Here is a 22,491-nt window from a genome sequence, read left to right on the forward strand (position 1 = left end):
TTGGCAACAAATTTGAGGCAATTTCAGTAATGACATGAATTAGAGGCCAGGCTGAATGAAAGCTGGGCAGGACAGAAAAGGAAAGGAAAGGAAAGGAAAGCACTTCTTTCATGTTTTGAAGCTATAGGAAGAGGAAAAGGCTCCCGTGTCTCTGTGTGCATTTACACTCAAACATACCTGAGTTTCATTCAGCTCGATGCCTCTGTGACACTGTTTCTATTTTAAGCTGGAATTCTACATTATGATGGTGGAAATAGGACAAACACACACACACACACACACACGTACAGTCACTCATACAGAATGAACGTCTGAGCATAAATGGCAGCTGGCAAGACAGGCTTAGCCAAGCATGAAAATCAACATGAATTCCCTCTCGGCTGGAGCTCGATGCCCCGATGCGGCGATGCCTGCGACCCGTGTCCACGTCCCCAGACAGCCCTTCACACCGCCATGATGGGGCCTCATGAGGCGGAAATAATGTCAGAGTGTTGGAAGACAGATCTCAGGTGATATAGAGGAACACCACAGCTTGTCACAGATAAAGATAGAGATCATTTAAGATACCAAATTAACTCTTTCACGTCCATGTTTTGATTCTTTCTTCTAAAACTGTAAGCAGAGGCCAAAACTCGTATATTAATTGAGTTCAATCCATTAATGTGCTTTACTTTGCCCTCTGGCATTTCAATCACGCTATGAGCCGCGTTGCCTTCAGGTCCAAATTGTAAAAGCAAACACAGTATCTTTGCATAAGTGTTTGGTAATTAAATCTTTGTGTCTTTGATCAGTTTAAACAAAGTACAGTCATAGTGGATGTACTTTAGTAAAGGATCCAAAAATGAACTTGACATAAGGGAGACTCTATTTCAGTGTCCTGTGTGAGATTTCATCCGTGAAATTATCTTCCTCATCATCATCTTCGGCTCTCAAAAAAACCCCATAATTTACTGTTCAATACGTTCAAAATAGGGCACTCAAATCTTAGTTGGGTCTTTTCACCCTTTAGAAAGCAGAGCAGCTGTAGGAGACGGCTTTGACATCAAGTGGGCCAAAGGGAGGGAGGAGGGGGGAGCTATTAATCCCCCCCCCCCCCTTCATTCAGCAGTCCTACAATGAATTGCAGCTGTGGTTGAAGATAAAAATGGATATTTTTTTTCCCGGGGTGATTATCTGCAGTCAGGTGCCTGGGTGGAGGTATGATCACAGCAGAGAGGAGCGAGAGGACACAGCCAGGGAGGGAATGGGAAGAGGAAGAGGAGGAAGAAGAGGAGGGGGGGGGGTAAAAATAAGAGAAGGAGAGAGTATGGTAGAGAGAATGTGAGAGAGGGGGAGACATGAAGGAGACAAAGAGAAATGAGGATGATGGGTAAGGACCAGAGGCAGACAGGAAGAGTGTGTAAGAAAGAAGGAGCAGACTGAGAAAATGACGGCAATTTCAGAATGCAAAGATGAAAAAAGAAAGAACTGGACTCAGAGGAGAGGAGAGGAGAGGAGAGGAGACATAGAGCTGTTCAATATTATTTGTTATTTATCTCAACCAACCAGAGCGGCACAATAGAGATGTTATCTGCAGCACCTAAGGGTGTCGAGCGTTTCAGATCACGGTGGAAACGTGATAAGCTACATTCAAGATTGAATTAGAGAGAGTAGCGATCTGATAAGACGGCTTCTGTTGCCACCGATAGGATGCAGAATATTTACATGTTTTATAGGAATGCCGAACAATAGGCCGACTGACCGTGTAACACAATGTACCTCAGTGTTGTTTCATATCAGCGGTTGCAGCTTTTATTCTGGCCACTGTTGTGACAAATCACATCAGACAGAGTCTGGAACCATCACAGCATCATTTAGGTGATTTGCTGGTGAAAATAGATCCAGTATTCCACCTTAAATGTGGGATGAATGTGGTTGAAAAGTACAAAATGCGATTGAATAGATATTTTGTGTATTTTAAGGACTTATTATTGTTATCAAAGGACCGTAATGGAGCTATAAAACAGCAGACTAGAACATGAATGCAGTGTTTTTACAGGTAAATTCAACAGATATTAGCTGTATAGGCATCACATGTAGCCTAATAAATCAACAAATGTTCAAATAATAATACAAACAATGACTGATGATAATTATATCCCTTTCCTCACCTACTGAATGTAAAACTCGTAAATCTGTCTAGACATTGTGCTTTCCTCCATCTAAAAGGACTGTGTGTGTGTGTGTGTGTGTGTGTGTGTGTGTGTGTGTGTGTGAATGTGTGTGTGCGTGTGTATGTGCGTCTCGCCCTTGTATAGTGTTGTGTCTGCGTTTCCCCCTATGCTCTGCTTGAATAGTACAAGTGGGAGATCAGAAAGCAATCAGCAGCGTAGTTGTAGACACACATAGCAAGAGCGCCTGAGGGCCCCATGTTGCTGAGGCGAGGAGAGAAACAAGCCGGCTGTATTGATAGACGTTTGTGAGACCCCCCCCAGGGGGAGAAAAGGTTACCATAACACCACCCGGGCACAGAAACCAGAGGACGGATGAAGCTTCCGTGGCGCGCTCTGGAAAATGACATACAAAACATTGTTTCTGTTTTAAGTCATGTAAGGACAAAGCCGGGGAGAGTTAGAGCTCAACATACGATCACGGTTAAATCAAGGTCAATGGGATATCATCAAGGGAAGTGGTCGCATTGAAATTCATTCTAATGTGAAATTTAACAAACCACAAACATGACGAAACAACAAAAAGCAGCCAATTGTTATGAATGAAATAAAAATGGAGACGAATGTTTTACACCGTTTCATCAGTCGGTTCACTTTTCAAAGGCCCCTAAAGAGATGAAGGCCAATCATACAGCTCATCAAACTGCCGATTGAACACATTTTGCTCTGGACCACAGCGGTATTGACCCACCATCTAAACACGGAGCCACAGTCATTATTGGCCCGGTCGTCGCCCAGCGATTACACCTCGCCAAAGACAAAAACTCCCTTTGTAGCCGGGCAGCATGTATTTGTGCAGCGTCTGGCACATCCAGACTAGGAAAATCAATGGGTAACATCCATTCTTGTTGAGTGGTGTGTATTTGTTATTGTGTCCATGTGTGTGTGTGTGTGTGTATGAGTGAGGCTGGTACCTGAGCTCATGATAAGTGCTGGAGGTTTTTATTTCTCGCCCCACTGCTGTTGATTGTGCTACTGACAATAGCAGTTAATGACAGCAGAGGGTGGCTGTGTGTGTGTGTGTGTGTGTGTGTGTGTGTGTGTGTGTGTGTGTGTGTGTGTGTGTGTGTGTGTGTGTGTGTGTGTGTGTGTGTGTGGGGGGAGGGGGACCCATTTTCAAAGGCATGCACACATTTTATTTTTATTCATAAACCCTGTATGCAAGTTCCAAGCGCTCTCAATGAGCTCTGCTAGACTCAATTAAATCAAAGCTGTTGGAGGATCCCGGCCACATCAGAGGGGCTCCGAACAAAAAAGCTTTCCGCAGGTAGAGAATCAATTGCACGGAAGATGTGCATTTCAATGAGCCATTCAGGCGAGAGGCGGAGAGGAAATGGACGGGTTATACTAATAACAACACACAGCCACAATGAAACGTATCAGTGCTAATTTGAGAAAGTTACTTCCTGTATTGACCAACTGCATCTTGTGATCTAGCAACTGCTGAAATTAGATATTCACTTTCTAGAATTTAGGAGATTAGAGATTAGAGATTTGTATATAAACATAATAACGCTCCTACATGTTCTGACACCTACGATATAAAGGAAAATAAAAGCTCCACTCCAAAAAAAGGGTTTATATCCACAAAATACGATATAACAGCTGAAAATTTTCAACAAAACCACAACCAAAATCATAAAGCTGAGCAGACAAACTAGCCACCTTCTCTCCAAAACTGGACCGTACCATCTGCTCAGGGAAGGAAACGAGCGGGGAGTCAAAGAAGAATCACCAACAATGACAACATCCATATGAATCCAAACTCATATGATTTGAAATCAAATTCTGGTGACGCACACACTCCCTGTCACCTGTGTGTGTTAGGCTCTCACGGTCACAGTGCAGCCTGATTCAACAACATGTCTGCGGTCTCACAACATAAAACTTTAATGAGAACAAAACATCAGTAACTATTCACTGAGCTCTGCTTCTTTATTGACGTGTGTGTGACAAGACCACACACAGGGTATCACATGTAGGCCCACACACACCAACACAAACTTACACGTGCTCTGACTGAAACACACACACACTTGCTCTCCAGTAGATTAGGTGTGATAGATATTGATGGCTTTCCATCACCTCTGGCTGTTCAATATCAGAGAGGTTTTCACACAAAAATGAGCCAAGAAAGAGAAGAAAAACACAAAAACAATGATTTATACTGTCTCTCCCCTGAGGCAGGTGTCAGGCACAGGGACGCCACGACCTCATGCAGAATTTCCAGTGAAAAAAATGAAAATAAATATATAAAAATGTGCTCCGTGTTGGTGGCTGAAGGTTTTTTTTTCCTTTCTGGCAGTGTGTGAAAAATCGATGGCATCGCTTTGTGCCATGCAGGCCTCGGGGCGCTGCGAGGCCCCAGCGGAGCCACTGGGTTTATTGTGTTAAAAAAAAGGCAATTACAATGTTAATGTGTCGCAGCAGGGGAGTGAGTGAACCCGGGAACCGTCAAAGGTGATGGAGAGAGCGGAGTCACCGTGGGTTAACAGCGAAATGGCGTCTGGGGAGCGTTTGCTCTCACACACACATACACACAAACAAGGAGGAGGTGGAGGAGAAGGATACACACGCAAAATTCACACACTGACATGAAAACACACACACCGAGATGAAAAGATCAAGCAAACTGTGCCTTTGTATGTTTAGAGAGATAGATGGATGGATGGATAGATAGATAGATAGATAGATAGATAGATAGATAGATAGATAGATAGATAGATAGATAGATAGATAGATAGATAGATAGATAGATAGATAGATAGATAGATAGATAGATAGATAGATAGATAGATAGATCAGAGTGAAAGAATTCCTCTGGCCGTTTGTCTCTGTGTTGTTTTCCTGCAGCTGTAACACGGAGGCCCTTTACTGAGGGAGTCTCTGGGGAGCCCATAATAAGCCATTAAACAGGCGCATTAGGAGTAATGAAAAGGCTCTTAGTCGTTGCCACATGGATTGTCTCTTGGAGAAAAAAGGGGGGTGGGGGGGGTGGTTGCAGTGATGGAGGCTGTGAGTGTGTAACCCTCATACAGGCGAGCCAGGGAGGAAAAGCAAAGATGACAGTGTAAAAATGTTATCTTTCATTGTCAAAGATATGGACACAGAGGAAGCCTATAGATTTGTTCAAAACTACCACTAATAAAGTGTCAATTTTTTTTTTAGAAAAATCACTAATGTCAGGTGGAATTGAGATTTTTTGTTTGTATTTTCTTGTATTTTGCATCTGCTAAATGACCGTAATGTAATGTAATGTAATGAAATAACTGGCTCATATACCTGGAAGTCCCATATGAATATGCACATCTCAAGCCCTGATTCTTTATTATATCTATAGCAAATTTTTTCATATGTTACGTCTCAAAGCATAAATTTAGATTTTCACAATGTACCAATCAAATCCACAGTATAATGTCACGCGTCTCTTTCCTTTGTGCGTGACGCAATCGCTGTCCGCGGTGCTGAAATTGACAGAACCGCTCCTCTGTGCTGCTTGTTCACTTCAATCTGCACTCAAAGTGGCTTTACAGAAACAGACTGTACCTGTGATTGTGATGCAAATGTTAATGGACTCTGAGGTCCCATGATTAGCCTGATGTGGACTAATTTCCCTCCTCATGCGGTCCCCTGAGAGCCCGGAGAGCCTTTTTTCATGTCCCTTTATTATAATTGAGGAGAGCAGGGTGGTGGATAAACACAGCCAGCAGCACAACCAGACACAAGTCTAATGGCACACAGGATGGATCCGAAGGTTTCCCTGCAATATAAAGGATAGATATCTGTGGTGTAGGGCTGTATAAGATAGAGCGAGAGAGCGAGAGAGCGAGAGAGAGAGAGAGAGAGAGAGAGAGAGAGAGAGAGAGAGAGAGACATATCCCAGTTCAAACCCTTTCATGTTTGAAGTAATAATACCCTGCAATGCAAAGTCCTGTTGTGAACCCATTTAATTGCAGCAGGTGGAACCCAGCAGACCCCCGTTTAAGAGGCGTAGATGTTTTATCCTGAAATCTTTGGCATTAAATGTGATCTTTGGTTCTCCAAATCAAGCTCTTATACATTTGTTATTTTGCAAATCTCAAATGATTTTCCCTGTGGTGATCATGCACGGAAGGTATGGTCGCATTTCCCCTCTTATTAAGTTCTATTACTTCACAGACTGTTATATTCAGGAGATGGTTTCACCTCCAGTGGTGAAAGCGATGCTTTTATAATTTTGGGATTGGAGGAAAGGGGGCTGGGTGGGTGGAGGAGGAGATGGGGAGGAGGGGGAACTGTGTGCCAGCTCAGTCATGTGTGTAATAGGAAAAAGGAGAGCCGGGGGGGAATAGCGGTGGGGGGAGCGTGTGTGTGTGTGTTCGCGCACATGGGTGTCTGTGTGTGAAGGGTGCAGCGGAGGAAATGAGTGAGGCCACAATAGCCTTTCTTTTGGACTGTTGGATATCTGGTGTGTGTTGGTTGAACACGCTGGCTCGATTGGTCCTTTATCTGTCCCCGGCAGAGATGAGGTGTCCCCCGGGACGAGGCACCCCTGACCCCCGCGCTGCCTCCAGGGATGGGTGATAAACTGGGAAAATCACTTTGCCTTTATGTGCAGATGAAGAAGGAGTGATAAAGAGAGAGTGAGAGAAAGGAAGGGAGAGCGCGCGCGTGTGTGTGTGTGTGAGAGAGAGAGATAAACTGCGGAGTTAGTAACACACGCACGCACGCACGCACGCACGCACGCACGCACACACACACACACACACACACACACACACACACACACACACACACACACACACACACACACACACACACACACACACACACACACACACACGACATCGCCTAAAATGAAACCATTCCAGTGGGGTCTTGAATTCCATCAATATGAGACAATAACAAGGTCACACTTTTTTTCCTCCGTCGAACTAAATTAAAGCTCCTAAATTCTTCTTCCTCTTCTTCTTCTTTCTGTCTGATCCGTACAGCGGGTCGTGTGCAGCCTGTGTAACCTGCTGGCTGCTGGTGTCAGCGCTGCTCTTTTCATCTTGCCTTACACTCCATCAGACAGGCTGAGCTCCGATCACAGGAGGGCTGCAGCCCGCTGATAACAGCCTCCGTCATTAACCCTTTCAGTCGACATGCCAAAGAGCGCAGATCCGCCTCCACTCAACGCAACGTTCAACCAGAAGAAAGACAAAACGTGCACAGCAGAGGGGGAGTCAGGATGAAGAGTTTATTTGCTTTTGCGTCACAGTTATAAAGCAAAACCAGTTTGACCCACACACACACACACACACACACACACACACACACACACACACACACACACACACACACACACACACACACACACACACACACCACTGCTCGGCGACATAGAGGCGCAGATTGATTGCATTTCTAGTATTTCGTTAACAAATTCTGAATAACCAAAACATTTTCATATTGCGCCCTTGTGGATAAACAATTTTTTTCTGTAGGTTGTATTAGGAAAAATAAAAAAAAAAAATTCCAAAAATGTCCCAAGATAATTTAGATGTTGGACCGTCGAATAATCGAATAAAAATCGCACAGAAAAACGTCTTAACTGCGTGTTTACATCCCTTTAAATGGCGGCGGTGGGCCTCTGTCATATGGCCGCGTGCATGTCGTGTATGAATCCCAAAGCGTGGGTTGTGGTTTGTCGTTTGCTCGGATGAAAGCATCATCAGATTACAGCCTATTCAACAAACAGGTTTAAACACCGCACATATAGGTCATGTTTCCCTCCAGACTAAAGCAAATAAGAGTGTAAGGCGGAGCAGCGTGCAGGCAGCGTGCAGGCCGAGGCTTTGTGTCTGCACGCCGGCCAACTTTGCACGAGGAGCCGGTGAACGTGGTGGACACGAAAAATCGAGTCGCAGCACTTTGGAGCACAAAATAAACGTTAATAAGACACTTTAAAGAGGCAAAGTCCATTTTTAAAAAAGTTATTCGACTAAAATGGTCTCGACGAGGCCTTTGTTCACAAAAATGTGAAATAAATGAACAAATAAATAAAATAACAATACCATTTGTAAGAGCCAGATTTTCTTGGAATTGCACTTTTTAATTTTTTTTTCTCGATCAGGAAACAGTCAAATCTAAATTACTATCAACTTTGATTAATTTTCGTTTCAAAATAAGAGCTGCATTCTCAAAGTCCAGACACATAATAAGCCCACTCTCAGTCTATGTATATTACATTTGAATTACACGTGCAATTAAATGCATTTCTTTACATTACTATCCCTTCAAAATAAGATTTTTGTAACATTCACCTGAGCATGAATCCTTAGTATCACACATCCGGAATGAAGACCGCAGTCTGAAATGAAAGGACGCATCTCATAGATACAAATGAATGTCGCACAGACTCTATTAACACACTTCATGTCTCTATCTTACCATCAATTAGCAAAAGACCAACAAAAAAAACATAGTTCCTCATAAATAAAAGACCGCCACAATCCCGGAGACAACTTGGGTGTTATGTTGGTGTTCCTCGTCCTCTTCTCCTCCAAAACAAAAACAAACTAACTCATGGTGCAAAACGCCACATGTTTATGACCCAAATCCCTATGTTGTGTGTTATATAACATGCGGCGAAAGAGTTGCAGAGGTTTTGTCAAATTCTAACCGCCTTTTATACGCGTAAAGTTATGCAAGATTCGAGGCCCCCGGAATGTCATTGGATGTGAGGGATGAAGTATTATAGATTATGGGTTGTGGAGGGGTGTGTGTGTGTGTGGAGGGGTGTGTGGGTGGGGTGTGGGGGTCTCCAGCAAGCACCTCCCCTAGAAATGCAGCAAATCTCTCCACTGTTTTTTCTCCTGGTTGGGGCACTGGGAGAGAGCTGGAGACGTGCTTTGCATTGGGCAGGCTGATGAGGACACGTGTCTCCTCCTCCTCCTCCTCCTCCCTGCCTCCCTCTCTCCTCCTCACCACCCCACCCACCCGCCCGCCCGCCCTCACCACCCCCCCGGGCTCCACGGTACCGCATTGGCATCAAGTAAAGGCACCTGGAAAAACCAACGACCATCTCTTGGAAAAACGCCGCCCCGGTTTTTCCTTTGTAATCGGAAGGAAAACGGTCCTTTAAGACGGTAAACAGGCGGGGGACAAACCTGTGGCTCCTCTCTTTTTTTGGTGCGTAACCCTTTTACGCATAGACCTCTGCCTCCGATTTTCAATAGGTGGGCTTTTCATCGAGCGTCAGAGCGCATTTGCCAAGATGCACAGACGGAGCAGCGACGTCTGAAGGTGACATGAACCTGGAGCTAATCAAGATCAGCAGGCGTTCACTCAGTAAGAAGTGGAGATAGCAACTAAAGAAGAACTATACCAAAAAAAACTGTGCTTATCCAGCGGATTCATCAAAGACCTGCAATCCAAAGTAGCCTCCAATTGATTCGTCTGAAGGAGAGAGAAAGAGAGAGAGAGCGACAGAGAAGGAACAGGAAAATCACTAATTAAGGCGCAGACAGTTTAAGAGTCGAGTGAGGAGCGAAAAAATGGCGACGTTAATCAGAGGGAAGCTTTCTAATAAACTGTCCAATGCAGCCACCGCCGTGTCCAATAAGTCCCAGGCGAAGGTGAGCGGGATGTTCGCCAGGATGGGCTTCCAGGCCGCCACCGACGAGGAGGGTCTGGGCTTCGCCGCCTGCGATGACCTGGACTACGACCACAGACAGGGGATGCAGATGGACATTTTAACCACCGATGAAGCGGGCGGAGAGGGCGGCGGCGGAGACGGCGGCGGCGGCACGCTGGACGGGGACAGCCACTACCAGAGGGACGGCACCGGTCCGCCGTCCTCCACTTCCAAGGACGGAGCTCTGGCCGAGGAAGCAAGACCGAAGATCACCGTTTGGGAGGCGGGCTGGAACGTCACGAATGCGATCCAGGTGAGAAAGACGCACTTCGCCGGGCTGGTTCCGGGTGCTCGGTTCTAATTGGCTGATCCAACCTGAAAGCCGCTGTGAAATTTGAGATGAACGCGCACCTGCGAGACATTCGTTCATGTATTAACGCACCAAACACACACCACTGAGCTTCACTTTGTTAAATCAATGCTTGGATTTATTTTGCACAAAAAAAAACTTATTGATAGATAACAATAATCCTGTTTAGAAGGTTAAACAGCAAAAGCATTGAGCGCTGAGAATGGGGGCGTTGGACGTGCTCACACACACACACTCTCTCTCTCTCTCTCTCTCTTTTGTAGTCATCGAAGTCCCTGAAAGCCGTTTAATCTACATTGCTGTGGATAAATGAATAGATATGTGAGATAAAGTCATTTCACAGTCATTAAGCTAAATAAGGTCAAACGTCGACACAGTATGGTTGCTTGAATTTAACCTTTGAACTTCCAACTGAAAAATATGGGCGAAACCGGCACGCATTTGATCTTATGAGACTCATTTATTGTGATTTGTCTGTTTATTATAAATAAAGAACAATCTAATTATGCGCAAAGATCCACGTGCGCGCGGCTTGATCGTCTCGCGCCGGTGTGGTGGCTTCAGTCCCCATGTGGTCCTCGCGCTGCCAGAGCTATGCGACAAAAAGATGCCAAGACTCAGAGTACCCCCCCCCTCCCCCCCCCCCCCCCCCCCCCGCGTGGCGGCCTCTGACGTCACAGTGTCTCCTACACGTCGCGGTGACGTCAGGAAGCGGATGAACGCGCTCAGAGCAAAGTGGAAAACCCACAACACGAAAGCGGAAGTGCTGTGAACTTCAGAAAACTTAAATTACGAACGTATATAACAAATAAATAACGCATGTATTATTACTATTATTATTAGGCTTTTTTGTTTGATCACTAACATTATCATGCTTTTTAGAAAATGTATTTAACTGACATTACATTGCTTTCTTTGATTAACCTTATTATTATTATGTTTGCAGGGAATGTTCGTTCTTGGGTTGCCCTACGCGATTCTGCACGGGGGATACCTCGGACTCTTTCTCATTATTTTCGCCGCGGTGGTGTGCTGCTATACGGGGAAAATCCTCATTTCCTGCCTGTACGAGGAGGACGAAGACGGGCAGCTCGTCCGTGTGAGGGACTCCTATGTGGATATTGCCAACGCCTGCTGCGCGCCCAGATTCCCGGCTTTAGGTGGCCATATCGTGAATGTAGCCCAGATCATAGAGCTGGTGATGACTTGCATCCTCTACGTGGTCGTCAGCGGTAATCTCATGTACAACAGCTTCCCCAACATGCCGATTTCCCAGAAGTCCTGGGCTATCATCGCCACCGCCGCCCTCCTGCCGTGCGCCTTCCTTAAAAACCTCAAAGCCGTCTCCAAGTTCAGCTTGCTGTGCACGATGGCCCACTTCGTCATCAACGTCCTGGTGATCGCCTACTGCCTCTCCCGGGCCAGGGATTGGGCCTGGGACAAGGTCAAGTTCTACATCGACGTCAAGAAGTTCCCCATCTCCATCGGGATTATCGTGTTCAGCTACACATCCCAGATTTTCCTGCCTTCCCTGGAGGGGAACATGCAGAAACCCAGCGAGTTCCACTGCATGATGAACTGGACTCACATAGCTGCCTGCATCCTCAAGGGCCTGTTCGCTCTGGTGGCCTATCTGACCTGGGCCGACGAAACCAAGGAGGTCATCACAGACAACCTGCCCCCCGGCATCCGAGCCGTGGTCAACCTCTTCCTCGTTTCCAAAGCCTTGCTGTCGTACCCGTTGCCATTTTTCGCCGCTGTCGAGGTCTTGGAGAAATCCTTCTTCCAGGACGGAGGACGCGCCGTCTTCCCAGATTGCTACGGGGGCGACGGACGCTTGAAATCGTGGGGACTCACTCTCCGGTGCAGCCTCGTCGTGTTCACCTTGCTCATGGCCATTTACGTGCCCCACTTCGCCCTGCTCATGGGTCTCACCGGCAGCCTGACAGGCGCGGGTTTGTGCTTCTTGCTCCCCAGTCTCTTCCACCTCAGGCTTTTATGGAGAAAGCTGTTATGGCACCAGGTTTTCTTCGACGTCGCCATCTTTGTAATAGGGGGTATTTGCAGCGTATCCGGCTTCATTCATTCGATGGAGGGGCTCATAGAGGCTTTCAAGTACAATATAGAAGAGTAGATGTGAGTCATTGCTGGAAGAAGTAGATGTTAACTGCAAATCCCCCCGTTTAGTGAAGAAAAAATAATAATAAAACTTGACTTCCCGGCAAGCGCCCCCACCCCTTCCTCCAGCTTCATTCATGCGTAAAATGCGCGCAACCAACACGCGCCTATACAGTCTGCATCAATACACAAACACACAGAGAGAGAGAGAGCGCGTGACAGCGAGGGAAGCTACACACACTATATGGACAATACATGTTGTATAAATATGCGAACAAAGTACATAAATACATATTTTCCAGTGGAGTGAACGTTTACAATATTGACCTTCAACTAAATTGCAAAAAATAAAAAAAAATAGAGGCAGTTTCTCTTCGATCTATCGTCGCTCTTGTTGTGCTCCCCCACACGAGAGAATAGACTTCATGTAACGTTTGTGATGGGAAGACATTCGACAGCATAACGTGTTTAATAATGGCTCAAATAACTTCAATGTCACGATCTTTACTCTATAATTATGGGCAGTGAATGTGGTGTTAAACCGAAATAAGACAATAACACAACGGCAATAACCAGCAGTGAAAACAATACAATTAATAAGAATAATAGCCAAGTTGAATTAGAAATGACGTAATTGGACCTATAACCTGCAGTTTAAAATACTGGGAATGCAAAATATCAGCAGCTATACAAACTATGCATTGAATGTATGATATTTAAGTCAAATAAAAATGATAATGAAAACGGGAAGTGGAAATAAAAATCCGATTTTTGATTCTTCTGTGCTACAGTGAAAATGTTAATGTTCATTTTTGTATTTGAAACGATGTTTTAATATCATAAATCCGCTAAAAACAGAAATGAAGAGACCAACATTCAGACCTGTCTATAGCCCCCCGCAGACTGGCCCGCACATTTCACACGGAGGGAGACCCAAACTGAACTCCAGCACACCCAATTAGAGTAATGTCATGACGCATTTAAATATAGAGCTTGTTTTGAAATTAATCCGGATGAATCCTGTCTCCAAATTCCGATGGGGAGAAGAAAAAAAAGAAAGTCAGAGAGGAAAATGTGCATAAAGACATTTTTTTCATTGTGTGCAATCCAATGGGTCCTGTGGAAATGTTATTAAAAAAAACGTATGTGTAGTGTTATTGTGGTTTCAAAAAGATGGAATGTATATCTCAAAGTCGTTATCATATATTGTGAAAAATATTAAAGAATAAAGAAATAAGTGAAATTATATTGTAAAAATGTGTGTGGTTTCATGTAAAACGGAAACGGTCAGAACATGTATTTTTTTCTCTAAAATAAAATGCCGAAAAATGGAGAAAACAGTCGCATTTTATTGCAACGAAATACCCGCGCGTGGGCCTGACTGTGTGTGGGTGTGTGTGAGAGAGAGAGAGAGACAGAGAGAGGGAGATGGCGGGGGGAGAAGGGAGCTCTAAATCTTCTAAATTAAACTCCTCTTTGTTTGATTTTGGCATATACGTTTGTAATGTATATATTTTAGTAAAGAGTCATATTATGTATAGGGAGGAATCTACAGTGCGCATGCTCGCCCTCGCTGGCCTCAGCCTGTGCACAGGTGTTGTGCTGCAGGCTTCGGGCCCTGATGTTCGACCTGTTCATCCGCTCACATCTGCCCATCATTTACCTCCAACTCTCCATCTGTGGACACATCAGGCAGCCTGGTGCATTCCTCTACGCAAGGATTCACCTTGAGATCGTCGATTACTGTGATCGCCTCCCGATGGGCGCATGGTAAAGGAGGAGGAGGAAGATGAAGCACCAGCGGAGGCCTCAGAATGGAGCTTCACGGCTCTGTGAACGAGACAAACGCAATCCGGATCAAACCTTTACCGGAGAAGTTCGATATGCAAAAGATTGTGTGTTGGATTGGAATTACGTCATTAATGTTTGAGAGCACACGGAACATCTGGATAAACCCGGAAAGCACATGGGGGATGAAGATACATACAGAATATAAATACAATATAGATCTGTAACAAGCAGGATTTCCTATACATCAATAATCCTAATTTAATCATCACGTCCCTTTGCCACTGCGTTAACATGACTAGGGCGTCACCTAGCGGGACTGGGCGCCGTTCCAGTGATCGAATTTAGAGGTCGTTTACCTCACATTTACCTGCGCATGTTTGAGAGAAACACTGAGCTTCAGTAACGTCCGTGATGTGCTGAAGGTTGATCAACGACTCTTCAGTTTAGTCATCGCCATATTTTGCTTCATCTTTGCACAATTTACAAATTAACCTGTATTTTATCCCTATGACGACAATTTTTGTGCCATGAAGGATTCTGATTGGAATTCCTTCCAATTTGGTGACACAATTCCATTAGTTTATATGTAATTTCAGGGGGTAATGCTCATCAATTCCCATATTAATGTGTAGCTACCAAATGAGGGTTTTTGACCCAGTTTGAGTTCTGTAAGATTAATGACATAAGCCCCAAGAAAAAGAGCTTCAAAAACACTAATTCAGAAATGTTACCATTTATTGTATTTTTGATATAAAGATCTAAGATATAAAAAGATCAAAAATGGAAAATACTGTTCAAAACTTGAAACGTCACCCTATGTAACGTTGGCTGAGCGGTACGCAGGCGACCTCTGCTGTCCGTAAGCAGAAGCTTCAAGAAATAGCTTGATGCGGTTGTGGAATACAGTACATGGATCAAGTAATGAGGACTAACAGTTGTATATCAAATCACCCAATACTTCACAGATCACCTCCAAAGTGACAGTCTATTCATAACACTAGATTCTGGTAAATACCTTCAGTCGCTTTCCTCCTCCGCTTCGATGACTTTCTCTCTGCTGGCTCTCGTCCTCCTGGTGAAAGGTTCTGTTGAGCTGGCCAGGAGCGAACACAGGCTAGGGAAGTTAAATGCCAACCTGTGCATTTTCTCAGTCATGCCAATAAAAACAATAAAACATCTGATTCATGTAAATAGAAACACTATGCAGGTTTGGCAGCGATTGGACGATTGGTGCTCATCACAAATGAACACAAAGGTCAAAAGTGTACAAACAGACGTGCACGCACTCCAGTTATAGTACAATAAGATTTATTATTTCAAGTAATGACGTTTCATTGAAAGGTCAATAAAATGTTCCTAATACAAGACAAAGTGAAATATTTACAGACACAAAACAGAGAAAGGAACACAGAAAACATTGAAAGGGGCTCAACAGAGAGCAAAGAGAAGCCATCTGTAGTCAGTGTGCAGGCGGATTGCTCCATCAGCTGCACACCAGTGACCATGTCTCAAACGTGTTTAACGTCACACGTGTGCCGCACTGGACCGTCGCGCCAACTGCCACACGCTCCCTTTAGTCAAATGTATAACGTGGACCGGCCTGCCCCGGAGCGCGCAGGCTTCACAGTCCGGGCTCGGGCTCGTATACTTCAGTTGTGGGCTTCTTGGTGGAGCTCCCAGCCACCCAGGGGTGCGAGAGGACTCCCCGGATGGGAAGTCTGTGCAGGGGGTTGTGCTTAAGCAGTTTGCTGACCAAGTCTTTGGCTCCATCACCAATATTGGCCTGAGGAGGGTAAGTATACTCCACCTAGAAGGGGGACAAAAGATGCATCAAACCACAAGTTACAGAGCAAACTACCATTTTCAATGATTCATACCAGTGAGACTGGCATTAATCCCACTTATTTGCGTGTGTGCCAGTCTTACCCTTGCTATCTTGCGATAGGTCTCGTCGTGACTTTTCGTTTCAAACGGAGGCTTTCCAACCAGGAACTCGTAGCAAAGGACGCCCAGACTCCACAGGTCCACTTTCTCATCATGCGTCTTCCCCTCAATCATCTCTGGAGGCAAGTAGTCCAGTGTTCCACAAAGTGTGGACCTCCTGAAGGACCACAGAGATCAAGAGCTTAAAGGTTACAATTCTTTTTGTATTGCACAGGAGCAAAAACGCTTCTATGAAAAAATGCTTCTAATCAAGGCTGTTAAAAACAAAGAAGACATTCCATTATGTGTCATGGGATTTGTGCCTCACCTGGAAGAAGGAGTGTGGACGGACCAGCCAAAATCAGCAATCTTCAGCTCCCCGTTGGCGCCCAGTAGCAGGTTCTCTGGTTTGATGTCCCTGTGGATCACCTTCTTGGTGTGGCAGTAGTTGAGAGCGTCGGCAAGCTCCATGATATACTAGGGGAGGAAATACAGGAGGGTTCATCTTAAACCGTGTCAACTGACCCATAAACCTAATACAAGTGTGTTACTCGGACAGACTTACTGTGGCGCTTCTGTCCTCGGGGAAACTTCCACAGCGCTGCAGCTCGCTGTACAACTCGCCCTTGGGTGCAAACTCAAGTATGAGGTATACGCGAGACGTGTCGTGGAAATAGCCGTAGAGGCGCAGGATGTTGGGGTGCCTGTGGGACGCCGACATCAGAGAGAGCTTTGTGAGTTTCTTTTGCTGCAGTACTCAATTGATATTTCAAGACGTACTGGTCCGAGCTGTGAGTCCGAGCTGTCCAAAGAGTGTGCAGCCAGTTGCATCATGAAGTCATCCACAGTCTGTAAGTTCATGTTAAGCATTCTGGCACTGGTAAAAATGTTTTTTATGGGCTGAAACCCTTCACACATCTTTGGTTTCAAGTCATAGAAATTGTACCCATCAGGAGAAAGAGCTGTAGTATGAGGAATGATGTCTGTCTGGCTGCACAGACTGTGAGGGGCCTTTTACCTGAGGTGAGACTGGATCTCCACTTCCCTCCTCAGCTGATGCTCCACGCCGGCCTTCTCCAGTTGCTTCTTAAAAAGGACTTTCAAGGCCAAGATGAATTTGGTTTGCCGCTCTCGGGCTAGATAAACATTTCCAAATTTACCCTTTCCCAAGGGACGGCCGATGTCAAAGTTTTCCAGGCCCCATGGAGATCTGCGTTTGAGAAAAAAAAGGACATGAATATTTACTAAATTAGAAAATTCTGTAAATGAAATGGCATCAGACGTATGCTGGACAGACTTACTTTGATGAAGAGGCCGTCGCTGCAGGCTTGCCTAACAAAAGAAAAATACAGGACATATTTGAGGAGCAAAACTTATACACACAATACTTATAATAACACACAAAACAGTGAACCCTGAACTTTTGAAAGCAAAGTTTCTGTGTACTTACTCGGCTGCTTTTCCGGTTTTAACGATTCCGATTTCCCCGGTTCAGGATTCACCTTGGTCACATTTGTCTTGGGTTGGTTCTGCTGCGAACTGAGAACCATTGCAGGTTTGACGTTCTGGGTGGCAGGGTTCACGTTCTGATTAGAGGGGCACGTCTGCTTAACAGTGGCTGCTACACGAGATATTGGCTTCTGGCTGCTCACAGGCCGCTGGATCCGCTGAGGCCCGTTTGACACACCGAGGACCCGTTGGGGCGCAGTCGGCGTGACTACAGGTTTCTGATTCATCTGGGAATGCTGTGGCACAGGAATCCTCTTCGGCCCACAACTGCTTGACTGCAAAGTTAACAACCAAACATTTCTATGTTAGACATTTGAAAGCAGTGTGTGGTTGATAAACACAACGAGGTGGACACAAGCACAAGCCATTAACATGGTCCACAAAATTTACATCCTACCTTTACTTCCGGTCTTAGTGGCTTCACATCTTTTGTCAACTTCTTCCTGGCAGACGAATCCATATCCTCCAGGAAATTAAAGGGAAACGAAATAATTAATTTGAAAGTTAAGATACTGATAAACCCCATGTTAACCTGAGACCATCTCCTGCTGATGGTATATTGGATTGCATCATAGTGAGCAGATTCTGTATCATTCTGTGTGTAAATGAAGTTCATAAATATGAAGCTTCAGTGCAGTCTAACCGATTATAAACTATAAACAGGGTCTCAAAAAGTACGACTAAACCGCTTCATCATCATTGACACAATGCAAACAGAAACTGGACAGTTACACAACAAAACAGCGATTGAAACCTTTTATTCTCAGATAAACTGAACATTATATACCACTGTACAGTCGTTATAGTAACGTGCGGACCGTTTTGATTAGCTCGGATTAGCATTAGCATGACAGGTCAAATCTGCCGCGACTCAGGCGTGTTGGATGACGCAAACAGACGAAAAATGCAAGCGTAGGGTTGGTTATTAGACAAACGCAACTTACCAAAACTAATTAGTGGTCGATATCAGGGAAAATCCGATTCAAAATGAGTCCGGAGCAGAGACAGACGTCACCGCAGCGAGCTAACAGCTACCGCTAAGTCCGCTAGTTCAAGAACTACCACATTTGTGACTAAAACCATAAGGTTCAACCACAGCACCGCGCTTTAAATCAAGCTCCTGCGTTTTCCTTCTTTCAAGTCCAAGTGGAGAAGCTGTTAAACGACAAAAACTACGTCTTTAATGGCCGCAAAATAGTCACGTCTTACTGCGGCCAGAGCCTGTTCAATTTCAAACCTGCCTCTTTTTTTAACTTTAAACTGCAACACGAGCTCCTCATTGGCTGAGCAAATGCGCTCTGCTCGCACTTCATTGGCTTATATAAAATCCTGACGCCAGGAGGAAAATTCTCCCAAACAGCAGGGGGCAGCAGTAAGCCCAAGAAGAACAACTTTTAAACGCAGATCGCTTATTTACGATAATCATTCGAAAATGGTAATTAAATCAAGGAAATAAGTTCTATAATACTGCACTTATTTATCATTTTATTTATTGACATAAACATGAACATCGCACTCTGGGCAGTACAGAAACAAACACTTTTTTTTTACATTGTAGATTTCTTATTTTCATTGTTGACACTTTTTTATTTACATTTTATTTAAATAAAATTAAAATAATTGATTATTATGATTAATTATGAATTCCTGTCACTATGGTGTTAATTGATTAGCATAGTTACAGGGAGTGCTCGATACATTTGCTGCAAACTGTGTGTCAATTCTCGGATCCTGAGATCTAAGGAAGTCCAGTCCTTTCAGTGTGCCGGTGGTGGATATGCAACTGTTCCTGTGGTTATAGACCATGAAAATGACATCGCATTGACAACTCTGAAGCTGCAGAATCTAAATCAAGACAAGAGAAGATGAGGGAAGACACTTACATTTAAACACTAGCCTTTATATTTTAGATCATTCTTTGCACAGGCATCTACATACCTTTTCCTCTATAGACTTTATTAGATGAGCAACTGTTTCTTCTTGACCGTCTTTGGTAGAGTCCTGGACAGGTACATCTGCAGTGACGCCGTCTGTCTCTTCATCAGATGACGATGAGCACTGGATTGTGTCTCCTTGTCCCTGCCTGGTCCATCGAGTGTCCAACTCATCACAAGCATCATCATTCACATCTCCTTCATTCTGTGTAATACCTGGGAGGAAGATCATTTCACTGTATTTCCAAAGTTGATTCTGATCTTTCCAGGGTGTTTATACTGAGGCTGAGAATTAGAAACAGATCTTTATATGATGCAGTTCTGAAATCTAGACCTGTACCCTCGAGCTGAAAGATGATATTTAAAGACTGTATATAATATTTTCCCAACAACTTGATATTAGACTTTAAATGTCAAAGGGTCCAGTAGATTACTAGCAAGCTAGAATTGCAATGTAAAATGGGGTAAGACATCATGAGGCTGCTGTACCTTTAGAAGAACTGCCTGCCTTTGATGTGGAAGGACACGGCTTCTCTCTCTTTGACTGCTTTTCATCTTCCTTCCTCTTCTTCCTGTTCCTAGAATATATCCACAGCTTTACCACAGAACATGATGGATTAGCATAGATAGCTTGGTTTTTTTAGGCACCTATGTTATACTCTTTCCTACAAGTCACATCCACATTCAGATCTGTGTTTATTGTAAACTTAAGATCAGAGTCATCCTGGGCGAATTTAAGGAACTCTGAAACCCTTCGACTGTTTAATAGATATATTTTCAGAAAACCACAATAATACATTTGTATAACTTGGATATCACATTTAAAAACAATGTTTAAGAAGTGCTTTGACAGACAAGCATGTACAACTATAAATATAGATATCAAATAAAGAAATCAACTTTAATATTAAATAAAACATAACATTTAAGACATATGACAGCAGGTGTGTCTCTGTATTCCAGCCACATGCACTGTACCTTTATTCTTTCATCCACTAGGCCTGTTGCGGCAGAAGCCTGCTCGATTCTCAGCTTGTTTTCATTTGTACTGCAGTTCTGCATTCCCTTTTGCCAAAGAGATTCAAGAATCCTGAAAAATTTTGCAATGTAAAAACTTCAATATTCAGAAATATTTAAGATAAGATACTGTATTTGTCATATTACATGCAATTGAAAGGTGTCTTGCACCCCTTCTCACATATCACACACACAAACGCATGCTTTACAGAGGGGGTGCAGGGCAGCCATGCTACAGCGCCTCTGGAGCAGTTGGGGGTATGCACTCAGTGGCCAGTTATTACATACACCTACATAATCCAATATAACACTATCACCATATAAAATAATACCTGTGTGAAGCGGATAATGCTCACGTTCGACATCGTGGTGTCGATTCATCTCAATTGTTGTGGCCATAGTCAGTGCCGTTGTTTAGTATCGTTAGGGAACTTTTCCAATATTCTGTCCCCTCCTGTGTTGATTGGGTTTAACAAACAAAAAAACAAAACAATAGGTGTATCTAGTAGTTGTGAATTTCCCCGTTGTGGGACGAATAAAGGTTTAACTTATCTTAGTAAAGTGGTCACTGAGTATGTAATAACATCAGCCGACTACAGGTGTCACTGTCGGTAGCCGATTTGCACCCGCGCGGAAACCAGAAATGGACCGCGCATGCGCATAATGGCGTTTACGTCTTGTTTATCATCACTAACATATTGCCGTTGTGTTCACGTTTGCAATCGATATACTGTGTCTATGAAGTTCATACACCGACTGAGGTCAAAATGTTATGTCTCCGTCTTAGTGTTTTGGGGGAAGAGTTTGCGGTTAGGTAAGAAGGAAATGGACGACAGTTACAAGTTTTAGTGAAATGTCGGTGGAAAATAACATTCTCACATGGTCCAAATCGAGTAGCGACAAAATACCACTATCTCTACCTAAATGAGCTCGACCCTCTTCTTTGTTATTGTTCTGGTGTTCTGTGGTGGTTAAAACTATAGGTGCTCGTCATTAGATCCCTCTCTCACCTTCACTGCTTTTTGGCTCAGTGCCTCACCGCAGCCAGGCCCGGTTCCTCTTTCCGCGTAAACAGTAAATTGTGTGTGTGTGACTGTAAGTGGAATGTCCGCCTGTTTTTTTGTTTGTGTTTGTGCTACTCTGTGAAAGACTGGCGACCTGGACGGATGAAACACTGCGTTGTTTTTTGAACGTCCTTTTTCGACAGGCTTTGCAGCAAGCACTTCTTCTGCAATGCATCTGAACGAGGTTCGTTCAATTGTAACAGAAACAAATACACATATTTTCAGAATACTTACTCTAACGTTGCTCCGTTGTATCCGTATTTCTTCGGCATGTTTATTTTTTGGGATTTCGTAACAGACTGTACCTTGATAATTTTCTTCCTCCTCTTTTATATGTCCGGCTTTGTGTTATGCTCTGTTACTCATTGCTGCTTGTGGCCCAGAAGGCGCACTACACACAGGAGGGAGGAAAGAGGGACAGGGGGGAATTTGCTTTAAATATATTAATTTTTTCCCTTCCTAATTAATATAGAATCAAAAATTATAAACAGTGGAGAATTTTGACTACAAAGGACACATGCCTGACTTGTATTATATTTCTTTATCTAGATTGTACAGCTCATGTTATTTCTCAAGCTACTAACAGATCTTACAATTAAGGGTCAATTTTGGTCTCATAAGACATTTTATTTTTGTACTTTTTTAGGAAATAGCTTCAGTCTTACTGTCTTCAGTCTTATGGGAGATTTGTCTTGTGTACAAAAAGACCCCGACAGGAATATACCTGTATATACTGTATAATATCCAATAGGCCCCCATGCTTGCCTCTCAGGCCAGTTCTCTTTCGGGACTGTCACCAGCCTGGGGGTATTCTGGTCAATTTTCTTGATGCCACACAGAAAACATGGTACGTGGAACATGGAAAGTCTGCACAGCATTACATGTCACATAAAAATAAAGGTAAAAAAGATCATGTTTTAATAAGAGTCTTGTACACCATGGCTATCCCAGTATG

At 44.0% G+C, this 22,491-nt stretch overlaps 2 protein-coding genes and 1 long non-coding RNA gene across 6 annotated transcripts; 1 reads left to right on the top strand and 2 right to left on the bottom strand.

Annotated features, from left to right (window-relative positions):
* The first annotated feature begins 9,209 nt into the window (after positions 1-9,209).
* Positions 9,210-13,469, top strand: slc32a1 (solute carrier family 32 member 1). The gene is made up of 2 exons (XM_076141243.1): positions 9,210-10,123; positions 11,127-13,469. The coding sequence occupies exons 1-2, from the start codon at positions 9,731-9,733 to the stop codon at positions 12,312-12,314; spliced, it is 1,581 nt and encodes a 526-aa protein (XP_075997358.1). The 5' UTR covers positions 9,210-9,730; the 3' UTR covers positions 12,315-13,469.
* Positions 13,470-15,400: 1,931 nt separating this feature from the next.
* On the bottom strand, positions 15,401-18,774 carry aurka (aurora kinase A). The gene is made up of 9 exons (XM_076141077.1): positions 18,466-18,774; positions 17,919-17,984; positions 17,463-17,796; positions 17,314-17,344; positions 17,031-17,222; positions 16,578-16,716; positions 16,341-16,489; positions 16,016-16,190; positions 15,401-15,896 (listed from the first exon to the last, which is right to left on the bottom strand). The coding sequence occupies exons 2-9, from the start codon at positions 17,979-17,981 to the stop codon at positions 15,711-15,713; spliced, it is 1,269 nt and encodes a 422-aa protein (XP_075997192.1). The 5' UTR covers positions 17,982-17,984; positions 18,466-18,774; the 3' UTR covers positions 15,401-15,710.
* A 220-nt stretch (positions 18,775-18,994) lies between these two features.
* On the bottom strand, positions 18,995-21,928 carry LOC142990957 (uncharacterized). 4 transcript variants are annotated; one of them, XR_012960860.1, is made up of 6 exons: positions 21,771-21,928; positions 20,829-20,926; positions 20,434-20,545; positions 19,945-20,050; positions 19,460-19,671; positions 18,995-19,366 (listed from the first exon to the last, which is right to left on the bottom strand). It is a non-coding gene; the product is annotated as an uncharacterized LOC142990957 (long non-coding RNA). The 4 variants fall into 4 exon arrangements; XR_012960861.1 differs by having other exon boundaries at positions 19,945-20,033; positions 20,805-20,926; XR_012960858.1 differs by having other exon boundaries at positions 20,805-20,926.
* Between the last annotated feature and the right edge of the window lie 563 nt (positions 21,929-22,491).

Source organism: Genypterus blacodes, unplaced genomic scaffold (assembly GCF_046128005.1).
Source record: "Genypterus blacodes isolate CSIRO-AG114 ecotype Tasmania unplaced genomic scaffold, CSIRO-AGI_Gbla_v1 ptg000017l_1, whole genome shotgun sequence".
Lineage (NCBI taxonomy): Eukaryota > Metazoa > Chordata > Actinopteri > Ophidiiformes > Ophidiidae > Genypterus > Genypterus blacodes.

Coding starts and splice junctions, on each gene's coding strand:
- slc32a1 (XM_076141243.1), top strand. CDS start 9,731: ATGGCGACGTTAATCAGAGGGAAGCTTTCTAATAAACTGTCCAATGCA. Junction 10,124..11,126: donor ACGTCACGAATGCGATCCAG/GTGAGAAAGACG, acceptor TTATGTTTGCAG/GGAATGTTCGTTCTTGGGTT.
- aurka (XM_076141077.1), bottom strand. CDS start 17,981: ATGGATTCGTCTGCCAGGAAGAAGTTGACAAAAGATGTGAAGCCACTA. Junction 16,490..16,577: donor CCGAGGACAGAAGCGCCACA/GTAAGTCTGTCC, acceptor TTCCTCCCCTAG/TATATCATGGAGCTTGCCGA. Junction 16,191..16,340: donor GTCCACACTCCTTCTTCCAG/GTGAGGCACAAA, acceptor GTGGTCCTTCAG/GAGGTCCACACTTTGTGGAA.